The 13,642-nt window shown below is 34.2% G+C and overlaps 1 protein-coding gene across 2 annotated transcripts; it reads right to left on the bottom strand.

Moving 5' to 3' along the window:
* Positions 1-1,935: 1,935 nt before the first annotated feature.
* On the bottom strand, positions 1,936-13,600 carry LOC134723138 (carbohydrate sulfotransferase 15-like). Of its 2 annotated transcripts, none has more exons than XM_063586778.1 (8): positions 13,152-13,600; positions 10,976-11,111; positions 8,214-8,430; positions 6,628-6,759; positions 5,736-5,892; positions 5,288-5,453; positions 4,698-4,845; positions 1,936-2,233 (listed from the first exon to the last, which is right to left on the bottom strand). In XM_063586778.1, exons 1-8 carry the CDS (start codon positions 13,259-13,261, stop codon positions 1,992-1,994), a joined length of 1,308 nt encoding a protein of 435 aa, XP_063442848.1. In that variant the 5' UTR covers positions 13,262-13,600; the 3' UTR covers positions 1,936-1,991. The 2 variants fall into 2 exon arrangements, with proteins under 2 accessions (XP_063442848.1, XP_063442847.1); XM_063586777.1 differs by having other exon boundaries at positions 10,976-11,120; positions 13,152-13,595.
* Between the last annotated feature and the right edge of the window lie 42 nt (positions 13,601-13,642).

Raw genomic sequence — 13,642 nt, 5'->3', positions numbered from 1 at the left:
ATATATTCAAGCCCCCATGAATTATTTCTTAAATAAAAAGTGTATACTTACAAATGAAACATAAATGAAGCATGGAGTATGAATTGAGATATGTAAACACCATACGAAGGAGAAGAAACGGGAAATTGATAATTAGGAATTTGAAATCATCCCGCTATAGATTGATTTACACCGCATCAACACAAAAAGGCTATATCCCGGCCATCCCGTTAAAGAGTATTCTTCACTGTTTACGAAACATTCTGCGCATCCTGTTTGAGTCTTGATCAATTTTTAGTTTTTTAACAACAAATACACAACTGCCACTAGATCGGGTAGTCTGCAACATATAGAAAGACCAAACCGCTTATGAAGCTAATGTACTACTAGTAATAAGCAAGTTGGAGATGAGTATCACTAACTATTTGAATGCCCGGCTTTTGCCCAAAACGCAATATATATTAACATTAATTTTACTGATAGACATATTGCAATCAAGTTTTTAGAACTAACTTCATGTAAACTAAAAGCTTTTCTTAAGAAACTTTGTATACCAAATGTTTCAATAATAGTGTTTGTCATGGCTTAGTTTTGTTGTATCAGATGTTATTTGCCAGTTTTGCCACTCTCGTCACTGTATTCATATTAAGATTAGTGTATATGTAATTGTTTTCTCTGTACTGATGTTATTATATAACTACAAGAATAAAAGATAGCATGTCATGTCATAGTATTACTGTTTGGGTCCTACTGTTTTATCCTATGCTCAAAACACAACAGAGACATATACACACACTCTGTAGACGAAACGCGCGTCTGGCGGTTCAAATTTTAAGCCTGATCCCTTCAATAATTGTTATAATAAACTGACGAAAGGAGAGGGACGTCAGAAAACACGTCATTTTCTGGTAAAAAACAACTTGAATATAACAGAGGGTGTCATTTAGCTCTTCATTTCAACTTTGTTTTGATTTATTACATAAATTTATAAATTACAAAGCATTTCAAACATGAACGACTGTTACTCACTCGACTTCATTATATCAACGGATATTTAAAAACGCATTTTGAAACTTTGGAGATTGTTACAGGGTCAATTCCATGATATTAACGATCAAAAGTATTTCACAACTTTGAGATTGTTTCCTAGTCAATTTCATATTGCTTTAATTGATAAAAAAAGTTTCTCAAAACTTGATCCTTTTGGCGTTCATGCAATGCCCCTGATTTTGTTATCTCTTTGATCGATTTATGCGATATGAAATACAGTAGACAACAGTTCTCTAACAGTACAACGGTGACACCAGAAATAATGCAAATGTGATAGTTTGTTTCTCAATACTAGAATTTTTGAATACTTTGGTACCGGAAATAATAAAATTGAGAATGCAAATGGGGAATGTATCAAAGAAACAACAACCCGACCAAAGAAAAAACAACAGCGGAAGGTCACCAACAGGTCTTCAATGTAACGAGAAATTCCCGCACCCGGAGGTGTCCTTCAGCTGGCCCCTAAACAAATATATACTAGTTCAGTGATAATGAACGCCATACTAATTTCCAAATTGTACACATTTTTTAAAATTAAAATAATACAAGACTAACAAAGGCCAGAGGCTTCTGACTTGGAACAGGCGCAACAATGCGGCGGGGTTAAACATGTTTATGAGATCTCAACCCTCCCCCTATACCTCTAGCCAATGTAGAAAAGTAAACGCATAACAATACGTACATTTGTAATTCAATTCAAGAGAAGTCCGAGTCTGATGTCAGAAGATGTAACCAAAGAAAATAAACAAAATGACAATCATACATAACAACATACTACTAGCAGTTAACTGCCATGCCAGCTCCAGACTTCAATTAAACTGATTGAAAGATTATGATTTCATCATATGAATATCAGGCATATTTGATATTCTAATATTTCATAGAATTACAAATAATTAAGCAGAATAACATATTTTATGTATTTATTCTATAAGTAAATATATTTAAGAGTTTACAGAGTATTAGCCAGCCACCTTTTTCCTCAGCATGCGTTGCACATATTCCTCGTACGACACCTTTGACCACGCAAAGGATGGATCGTTCAGTAGTTGTGGCAACATTTTGGTGTACGGATCGTAAAGATTGTATAACATTTCTCTCGTTGCATTTAACATTGGTTCATACTGCTTGCCTCCCTTTGTCTTGTTCCTGATTTTCGTTAACAACAATCCGTATTTCTTCATTTCTGCTGGTGACAACGTGGCTACAAAATAGTCGTTATAAATAATTACACGTTCAGAAATTCAGACGTTCAGAGTTCTAATATATAAGAAATATATATACAGCTTCTGATATAAGGTTAGCATGTACTTACCATCAAGTTTTACTTTGAGTATCATATATGACATATATATGCTTTTGTAATGTACTTTAACCTATAATGGTTTACTTTTTAAATTGTTATTTGGATGGAGAGTTGTCTCATTGGCACTCACACCACATCTTCCTATATCTATTATATAAGACCTGTTGGTGACCTTCTGTTGCTGTTTTTTCTATGGTCGGGTTGTTGTCTCTTTTTACACATTCCCCATTTCCATTGTCAATTTTATTTAATTCTTAGCTAAGTCCATGTTTATACAAGCTACATTTATGACACGAATACAGCTATAATTAATGCAAACAAATCTGGAATGTTCCAATGTCACCGCTCCATCAAAAAGCGAGAAAAATAGAAATGTTTGATGTCCTCGCATATCTAAGCTCTTCTGTTATTTTATAATTATATGGATCTTCTCTGTATACCAGCTTTGATTATTTGTAATATCTTCAATTTTTCACTTATTCTTACTACATTTGTATAAACTTCAAGACTTAAATTATTTTTTTAAAACAATTTTTTTTTTATGGTGAATATTGATCAATATTTTCGAAGGATTAAATATTTCTCAGTGGTGTCTTGCCATGACTTTGTTTGAACTTGTTTATTTGCTTTTTGGTCTTGAATGATTGTCTCTTATATTTTATTAACTCTGCATTTGCATTCAGATATCGCAGATCAAATTTATCCGTTCATTGTGTATTAATTTACATTTTTTGATTGAGTTAAGTCTGCCAATTGATATTTTATCGTGTGTTTTTCTATGTTGTGATGGTATGCTATTGTTTCAGAAAAAGGGAGAAGGTTTGGATCCTTTAAAACGTTTAATCCCGCTGCAAATGTTTGCACATGTCCTAAGTCAGGAATCTGATGTACAGTAGTTGTCGTTTGTTTATGTAATATGTACGTGTTTCTCGTTTTTCGTGTTTTTTTTTATATATAGATTAGACCGTTCGTTTTCCTGTTTGAATGGTTTTGCACTAGTAATTTTGGGGCCCTTTATAGCTTGTTGTTCGGTGTGAGCCAAGGCTCCGTGTTGATGGCCGTACATTGACCTATTATGGTTTACTTTTTTTTTTAAATTGTTATTTGGATGGAGAGTTGTCTCATTGGCACTCATACCACATCTTCCATTATCAATGTAAGCGTAAGCGTCCTCATTGAACATCTTTTAACGCGTCTGGCGTACTAAATAATAATCCTGGTACCTTTGATAACTATTTACACCACTGGGTCGATGCCACTGCTGGTGGACGTTTCGTCCCCGAGGGTATCACCAGCCCAGTAGTCAACACTGCGGTGTTGACATGATTATCAATAATGTGATCATTTCTTTAAATTTCCTGTTTACAAAACTAAGGATTTTCTTATCCCAGGAATAGATTTCCTTATCCGTATTTGGCACAACTTTTTTGGAATTTTTGATCCTCAATGCTCTTCAACTTTGTACTTGTTTGGCTTTAAACATATTTTGATTAGAGCGTCACGGATGAGTCTTATGTAGACGAAACGCGAGTCTGGCGAACTAAATAATGATCCTGGTACCTTTGATAACTATTTACAGTCACACCACTGGGTCGATGCCACTGCTGGTGGACGTTTCGTCCCCGAGGGTATAACCAGACCAGAAGTTCGGTGTTGACATGAATATCAATAATGTGATCATTTAATAAATTTCCTGTTTACAAAACTTTGATTTTTTCGAAAAACTAAGGATTTTCTTATCCCAGAAATAGATTTTCTTAGCCGTATTTGGCACAACTTTTTTGGAATTTTGGATCCTCAATGCTCTTCAACTTTGTACTTGTTTGGCTTTACATATTTTGATTTTAGCGTCACTGATGAGTCTTATGTAGACGAAACGCGTGTCTGGCGTACTAAATAATAATCCTGGTACCTTTGAGAACTATTTAATACATTTAGATTTGCTTGAAAATGATTGTTGACAAATAATGGGATCAATATCGTAATTAGCGTTTTCAATGGCGGATCCAGAAATTTCCATAAGTGGGGGCCCACTTACTGCTTAAGCCATGATGTGAGCTTCTCTGTTCACGCTTCAGTGATTCACTATATAATCAATATTTTTGCCAAAAAAGGTGTGGGCATGCCCCCTGCACCCCTCCCCCTTAATCCACCTCTGGTTTTCATTTTTTTTCGGTCCTTACCGTAGACCAAAAATTTAATATGTGGGATAGAAATAGTCTGGGTGTATAATTCCTCTTATTATCTTTCCTGCTGATAATGTGATATTTTGTGATGGTTGTATTTCACTGCCTCAAGGCTGACTCCCAACACAGGTTTACTCTCGATTTCAAACTAAATGAAATATTTGAATTTTACTCACACAGTCCAAGAAATTTGAATATTCTGTTCAATACTTCCTCTTTGTTGGTGACATATTCTTCCATTTTTATGAATATGAATTGCTCTCTTGGGAATACATCTAGCCATTCTTTGATGTATAAGTAATACATACTGTTCAGTAACCGCACCTGTAAAACAATTAGGTAGCATGTCATAACATGTCATAATACACAAGTTGTTTTTAATTATAATAACGATAGAATATGGTTTTTCGACCTTCAAAACACAGGCATGAATATATATTGTAAGTCATATCATATTGTTGCCGATACAGAAATAGAAGTATAATAGCAAACATAGGGATGCCCTTAATCCAAGAGAAAAACCAAAAGCTCAAACAAATTAAGCAAACGGAAAACAACTGTCATAGTCTTTGACTTGGTACAGCCATTTCCTTAATATTTAGTGGATTAACCTATTTTTTTTCAGCTTGCTAATTTTCTAGACCTCTATAGACCACATGAGTTAGAGTTCAAGACAATTCATCGAAGTATTTTGGTATAAATGTAGCACTAAGGTTACGATTGAGGGCACTTAACATGGGTCAGAGTTCAAGGCAATTCATCTTACCTTTGTAGATATTGTTGCACGGAGGTCAGGATCTAGGACACATTGTCTGTCACCTTTCATAGCTTTGCATTCCATGAATTTATCAATAGCAAAATTCATTGTCTCGTGGAAAGCAAACTTATCATACTTTTTATCTTTGTTGAAAAAATGGTAACTTGAATACATTCTGAAAGAAAATGATGATGGCAAACTTACAAAGTACATAATTTGATTTTGAATAAATGTCAATCATAGGCGTGCATTAAATGAAAAACAGAAAGAAGAATGCTATAAGGTATTTTTTCGTAAATTCAGGAAGTTAGACCTTAGTTCCTACTAGTTTTTTAATGCATTAAAGCACAATACACGGCTTGAAATTATACTAAATGATTTTGTATCATAGCTCCAAAAGTTTACCATACCTATTAGTTACATTTTGGCAAAAGCCTTATTTTATGTTTTTGTATACCTTTCTATTGGGTCCCGTAATGTGACAATGAATTTTGTCTTAGGAAGGACATGGCGAATAAGATGTGGAACCAACACTTTAGGTTTCGTTAGATAGGTATTTTGTGGGATACGGTTCCATAAATACAGCATCCATAAATAGGTCGGTGACCCCTCTCCTAAAAATAAACGAATAAAGTATATAAGTACAGTTGTAGAAATTGCACTCGTTTTGTTTTGGTTGAGCTGACCAATTGAATTAGAGCAACCTCGTGCAATTGGACTTTATCATGTTATTGTGTCATAGATCAAATGTATTCGTTCTGTGTTAATATATGTCTTTTGAAAGTACTGAACCATTTCAATTTGATAGTTAATAGTGTGTCTTTGTATGCTGTGTTGTTGAAGACCGTACCTGGACCTATAATGGTATAATACTAATGTTACATGACGGAGAGTTGTCTCATTGGCACTCATACGACATTTTGTTTTATATCTGCTCAAGGTTGTATAGAAAAACTTGTATATCTAAACCACAAAATAGAGCACGCAGGCAATCAAAAGTAGCACTTCATATAACCTGCAAAGACACTGTTAACTAAGTGCACTGAATGATGATACATATGTACGTATGTCGCCATGATGTTTTTGTTAGGTAACCTGCTACTTTAACACTGTTATATAGATGATATATAGATACGTATGTCGCCATGGTTTTTTTTTTGTAAGGTTACCTGTTAATTTTCCATGATATATAGATACATATTTCACCATGGTGTTTTTGTAAGGTTACCTGTTAATTTTCCATGATATATAGATACATATTTCACCATGGTGTTTTTTTTGTAAGGTTACCTGTTAATTTTCCATGATATATAGATACATATTTCGCCATGGTGTTTTTGTAAGGTTACCTGTTACTTTTCCGTGAAATCCGGTTTGGTCTTTATTCGACTCTATCACTTTGGCTGCATTTGAGAAATACTCTGAGTATTGTTTAAAGTTCTCACGCTTCCCTCCACTGTATGGCGGCTGCCACGTGCTACCTACGTAAATAATTAAATAAAAATAGAAATAAACGTTGTGTCTGATTTTGTACGTGCACTTTTGTTTTATGGAAATTAGTACGCCTGTAATGATTGATCGAATAAATTAAATTTGAACAGATGCGCATAAAATTACATTGCACATCTGATGTGTGGTATCAGCCAACGTAAGCATTGTTGAACACATGCTCAGTTAAAAATGTCAATATATTCATAAATGGTTTATATATTCATATTTATATGTAAAAGACAACACATATAGCATTTTACAAACGTTACAGTTATACAATTTCAAAATTTCAAATTTCATATCTAACTTTTATAGTTAAATTATAGACCGAAACTGGGAAAATTCGGTATATAATAAATATTTTCACAACTCAGCGAAAACGCTATCAATCATGGTAATGCAAAATGAAACACAACAGCAACAAAATGGTCAATAATGTAGAACTGTATTATCTAGAAACAGTTGAACATGGGATATTTTGATACTACAGTAAGCCTACTTCATCAGCCGAAGCACGCCACCGGGTGCGGGAGTTGCTCGCTTCAAGACCCATTGATGGCATTAAAGATGGTGTCTGCTCTTTTAAGGGGTTGTTATTTCTTAGGCATATTTCCCATTTCCATTCTCAATTTTATTTTATATTTGACCTTTATATCTTTCGGTATATATAATATCTTATATTGTGTTACTTAGCCTGGATCCTGATACACTGCATTGACCTTCCAAATTGAAGCAAATATTGGCACTGGGTCCTATGGTATAGTTGTGGACACCAAAATATAGTATCGGTACACTTGTTTCAATACTAATTACTAATACTCCAGACATTACCTGTTAACCGTAGGTTCCACCATGTGAGTGTTTGTTTTTACCATTAACACCACTTATAGGGATGCTATCAGGATGTGAAATCAATTCGACAAACTACTGGTAACACCCCTAGACATTACCTGTTAACCTCAGGTTCCACCATGTGATTGGTTTGTTTTTACTATTAACACCACTTATAGCGATGATATCAGGATGTGAAACCAATCCGACACACTACTAGTAACACCCCTAGACATTAACTGTTAACCTCAGGTTCCACCATGTGATTGATTTGTTTTTACCGTTAGCACCACTTAAAGGGATGATATCAGGATGTGATATCAATCTGCTGAACAAATCCGTTGTAGCACATTTAGACATTATTACCTGTTAACCTCAAGTTCTACCACGTGATTGATTTGTTTTTACCATTAACACCGCTTAAAGGGATGATATCAGGATGTGATATCAATCTGCTGAACAAATCCGTTGTAGCACATTTATACATTATTACCTGTTAACCTCAAGTTCCACCACGTGATTGATTTGTTTTAACCATTAACACCGCTTAAAGGGATGATATCAGGATGTGAAACCAATCCGACAAACTACTAGTAACACCCCTAGACTTTACCTGTTAATCTCAGGTTCCACCATGTGATTGATTTGTTTTTACCATTAACACCGCTTAAAGGGATGATATCAGGATGTGATATCAATCTGCTGAACAAATCTGTAGTAGCACATTTAGACATCCCGATCTGGAGGAAATACGGAAGACAAGACAGCTTGTCTGAATCATCGGGATACCAACATGGATTTCTGTAACTCGGAGAATAACGAGGTGGTTCCTGCAATTTATAACACTACATTTTATGTATTTTGATTATTTTAGTTGTATACCTGCTTTTTCATTGATGTACACTCTATGCCTGGTATATATAAACATAAGAAGATGTGGTATGCTTGCCAATAAAACCATTCTCAACCATAAAGGCAGTGGTGAAAACGTAGATTCCAGATTGCGCAACATTGAAGATGATGTTAACGAGCTAAAGTGGCGCTCAATAAAAACCAACTCTATCTTAACCCGGGGGGGGGGGGGGGGGGTACTGACTATCCTTTTGAATATAACTGAAAGAACTTGCCAAATCATACCCAGGCCTGTTCTAACAAGAAAACATTGAAAAACATACCCTGTTCTAGACACGCTCAGGAAATGTATACCCTGTTTTAGACTGTAGATGCTGTTCCAGACTCAGATTCTAGACTGTATCTTAATCAGTTAAAAAAGCGATCCTGTTCTTGACAAATCTCAAAGACATATACTTTAAAAATAAAAAAAAAAACAAAAAAAACTGTTATCACCAGCAGCGCATGAAAAAGCGAGCCTGTTCTAACCAACAGGGCATGAAAATGGACCCTGTTCTAACCAGCATGACAAGAAAAAGGGGCCCTGTTCTAACCAGCAGGGAATTAAAAAGCGAGCCTGTTTTGCGGCACACTCATATCACTAAAAATATAAGAAGTAACCCCCGGGATCTAGCATTTGACATTTAATTCCACTCGGCAGAAAACACAGGTGATACACTTAATTCAAAAACCCAAATGTCGTAAGACAAAATAATATTAATTTTATCTCAATTTACTTGATATAAAACTATTTGTTTACCAAGCAAACAAAATAGCAAAATAATGAATAAGAATGAAAACGCTATAAGAACTTAAAATCAACACATAAACAGGGTCTGAATAAGATTTTAACGGCCTTTGCGAATGATTATTCCTTTAAATCGCAAGACTAATAGACGGATTATTGCGTAATGTAAAAATATGTATTATAAGTAAACGGTATTTATATTAAGTAATGTAGAAAATCTCTTTTTAAAAATGACATTGGAAAAACATGTCATCCCTTAGTATTATTATATCACTGTATTCATATGTGTATGTCATGTTCATGATTTGTTTGAAATAAAATATTTTTAAAGAAAAGTCAAACCATGTAATGACCGTTTTAAGATTTTAATTCCATATGAAAACAACTTTTATTTGATTATATTGATTGTTTTCTGTTGTTATAATGTCTTTGATCAGATCATACATGATTTCCTTAGCTGTTATGATTCTATTGATTGTTTACTGTTGTTATAATGTCTTTTAACAAATCATACATGATTTCCTAAGCTGTTATGCAATGACAAAGATTTGTTCAGTTCGACAGAATGTCAAATTCAAAATAAAACAATGATTTTAGTGAAAAATATGCAAAACTCATCGTTCAAAAACAGATTGGTGTATGAATAGTTTGATGAAACAAATCAAGTTAGGACTGAATTAATATGAATGACAGCAAGTCTTTGAATCTCCCTCCCCCGCATAAAACAAACAAGAGAGAGAGGGTATTTAAAGACCTCGATATTACACGAGGGGTTTGCATTGTGTGGTAAATGTGCTTTTACATTACTGTGGATTTACATAATGTTCTAATACGTTAGTCTGGACGTACAAAGTGTACTTATACGTTACACTGTAAAAAAAAGGAGTAGGTCCGGTAAGGCCCCTTTTTGGCCCAAAAATATAACTGTTTTAAAAAATTGTTAAAATGTAAACTTTTAGTTATTTATTGGACAGTTGAATGCTTCTGCTACATAAATATGGGCTGTTTTTGGCAATACAATGCACATATATTGGTTTGTTACACCATTAAGTCATGCTAAATTACTGAAGTCTTCAAAATTCTATCATTTTAGTTAAATTTTTGACGGTTTCCGTGTAAAACGAAAGTGGCCGCATTCGTGTTTGACAAAATACATCTGAAAAATGACGTTTTTTGGATTATTTGAGAGATTTTTCATATCTGAGCTTCAATCGGATCGTTTTTAATGACTTAATCAGTTAAAATCTTTCACATAAACTAATTGAATCAAGTGAAATAGACACTTATGTGTTTAAAAAGTGGTCAAAATCTTTCGTCAGATGAAACTGAAATTTGAGGCCAAAATGGGTCCTTACCGGACCTTCTCCTTTGGGTCCAGAATTATAAAGGAAAGTAGTGATTTGGTCCAGGTGAAAAGGTTGAAAAATAGTACTTCGGAAGCTGTCAAAAGATTTCAAGACGCCCTAAAGATAAAATTGTCCATATTTTGAGTTATTTCTATTAATTTTGATATAATTTGTCCCAAAAGTAGTACAACACACTGTAAAAGTTTCTTTGAGAAAGCGCAGGTGGGAATTTTTTTATTTTCATTTATGTTCTAAAAGAAATGCACTACGAAATAATTGTGTTCTCGGACCCTATGCTGGAAAGAGATTCAGGGGGTTTGTGAACATTGAGTATTTATAAAAATACACACCATGCAAATTATATTTTCAGTTAGAAAGATAACTACTCACCATGCATAATATATCTTCAGTTGGAAAGACCGGTTTTTTCTCTGGACATATAAGTGTAACCCCTGTATCATTACTTATATGAACCTGTGTCTGGGTAAAACGTTCTGTGTCTGACTTGGAGTTTATCCATGTTATCCTGGGAAGACTGTTAAAGTTTAATATTTTAGAGCAACAAATAACAGAAGACTGCTTAGCAAGATACACATATACGCATGTGCGCTTTGAATGAAAAGAACTTAATAAAATTAACGGTACCAATTTTCTTGCACCAGATGCGCATTTCGACAATACATGTCTCTTCAGTGATGCTCGTGCCCAAAATATTTGCAATCCAAAGCTTAGATAAAAGATGAAGAGCTATAATCAAAAGGTCCAAAAAGTATAGCCAAATCCGTGAAAGGAATCAGAGCTTTGCATGAGGGAGATACATTCCTTACTTTTTAATAATTTCTTATATTTTGTAACAGCAAATTTTAATAACAAAATAAATCCGTATTTTCATGCCAGTACCAAAGTACTGGCTACTGGGCTGGTGATACCCTCGGGGACTAATAGTCCACCTGCAGAGGCATCGACCCAGTGGTAAATTGTTTTTCATTTGGTCCTTTTATAGCTGACTATGCAGTATAGGCTTTGCTCACTGTTGAAGAGACCCTACGGTGATTATAGTTGTTAATGTCTGTGTTATTTTGGGCACTTGTGGACAGTTATCTCATTGGTAATCATACCACATCTTCTTTTTTATATATACACACGCGCGCTTTTTATTTAAAAATGAAAAGAACATCAGTATAAGTTCGTGTTGCTCTGTTTTCTATGTTGGGTTTTGTGTACTTTGTCTGATGGTCTGTTTCTTTTATGGTAATGGCGTTGTCAATAGATATAGGAAGATGTGGCGTGAGTGCCAATGAGACAACTCTCCATCAAAATAACAATTTAAAAATAAGTAAACCATTATAGGTCAATATACGGCCTTCAACACGGAGCATTGGCTCACACCGAACAACAAGCTATAAAGGGCCCCAAAATTACTGGTGTAAAACCATTCAAACGGGAAATTTATTTTCAAATTATGATTTTGAAAGTCTCTCTGATTTCTGTCGCCTATCATCTAATAAAACTAACGGTACCAATTTTACTGAACATATTAAATAGTTTTCATTTCAAACCCATCTGATTAATATACAGGTCCTGTGTTTAATATAAAAATAAGCAGATGTGGTATGATTGCCAATTAGACATTTATTCTACAAAGCTCAACCGAAGCGGATGTAAAGCAATTACAGGCAAACATAAGGACTTTAACAATAAGAAAAACCCTTATTGTATGGTCGGCTATGAAAGTATGGAACAATTTAAACGAGAAAACTAACTGCATAATTTACAACAAATATTTAACGAAAAACAATTATGATAAGCATGAACAACAACCACTAAACTACAGGCTCCTTAATTGGGACAAGCACATAAAGATGTGTCGGGATTAAATATGTCTGTGAGCGCTCCCCCCCCCCCCCAAACTAAACTGGGACAGCGGTGTAATATTAAAACATAACAGTAAACTATCTGCGTCAGGAATGTTATGTTCAGTAGTTGTCGTTTGTTGATGTGGTTTATAAGTGTTTCTGGTTCCTCGTTTTTCATTTCGATTAGACCGTTTTTTTCCCCATTTGAATGGTTTTACACTAGTAATTTTGGGGGGTCCTTTATAGCTTGCAGTTCGGTGTGAGCCAAGGCTCCGTGTTGAAGACTCTACTTTGACTTATACTTGTTTAGTTTTATAAGTTGTATCTTCGATGGAGATTTGTCTAATTGGCACTCATACCAGTCATTCCACAAAAGTACACAAACTACAGATCTGAGAGAATTCGCAGTTACTGACTGATCATTTAAAGCTATTTATAAATAAAGAAAAAAAAGATGTATCTATGACTAAAACATCAATCAGCACACATCCAACATCCAATGGATTTAGTTTTCTCGTTTGAATTGTTTTACATTGTCATATCGGGGCCTTTCATAGCTGACTATGCGGTATGGGCTTTGCTCATTGTTGAAGGCCGCACAGTGACATAGTTGTTAATGTCTGTGTCATTTTGGTTTCGTGTAGAGAGTTGTTTCATTGGCACTCATATCACATCTTTTTTTATATGTATATATAAATGTCATTTCTTACCTTACGGTAGCTGGCACAGTCTCTACTCTGATCGGTAGTTCCCGGAAAACAAAAATAACCAATAGAAAGAGAAATATTGTCAATGCATAGATGATGTTCTTCTTCTGCATCGCTACTTGTATTTCAAATATTCAAACTTGGTGTACGTTTTGATTTCTGGTTAGATCTTTTAAATAAAGCCGAAAAGTCAACATCGATGTTAAAGAATTAGGCGGATTTTTAAAATCACACAAAAGGATAGTATGTTGCTTAAATCTAATAAAAATAAATAAATATTGTTAATTGTGTATCTGGATTGTTGTGTACAATATTAATTCCAAATAATAACATTTAAACCAAAACTTAATGTCAATAAGTTTCCTTTTTGAACAGGTTGGATCTTCCCTAATTGTAAATGTAAATTATTTGTATATTTGTATGTATAGTAGAAGAACTATCTAAGTATTTCACTGGAAAATTGAAACTAATTATTTAGTTTTGATCCTCATAAT

The sequence above is a fragment of the Mytilus trossulus genome, chromosome 6, assembly GCF_036588685.1.
Source record: "Mytilus trossulus isolate FHL-02 chromosome 6, PNRI_Mtr1.1.1.hap1, whole genome shotgun sequence".
Taxonomy (NCBI): Eukaryota; Metazoa; Mollusca; class Bivalvia; order Mytilida; family Mytilidae; genus Mytilus; species Mytilus trossulus.
Note: the sequence above shows the minus strand (reverse complement) of the source record. Positions and strands in the feature narration are given on the sequence as shown.

Excerpts from the sequence above, each read along its gene's own strand:
- LOC134723138 (XM_063586777.1), bottom strand. The coding sequence starts at position 13,261 with ATGCAGAAGAAGAACATCATCTATGCATTGACAATATTTCTCTTTCTA. Across the intron at positions 5,454-5,735 it reads TTACGGGACCCAATAGAAAG|AATGTATTCAAGTTACCATT; the intron begins GTATACAAAAAC and ends ATTTTCTTTCAG. Across the intron at positions 2,234-4,697 it reads ATTCAAATTTCTTGGACTGT|CCACGTTGTCACCAGCAGAA; the intron begins GTGAGTAAAATT and ends ACTATTTTGTAG.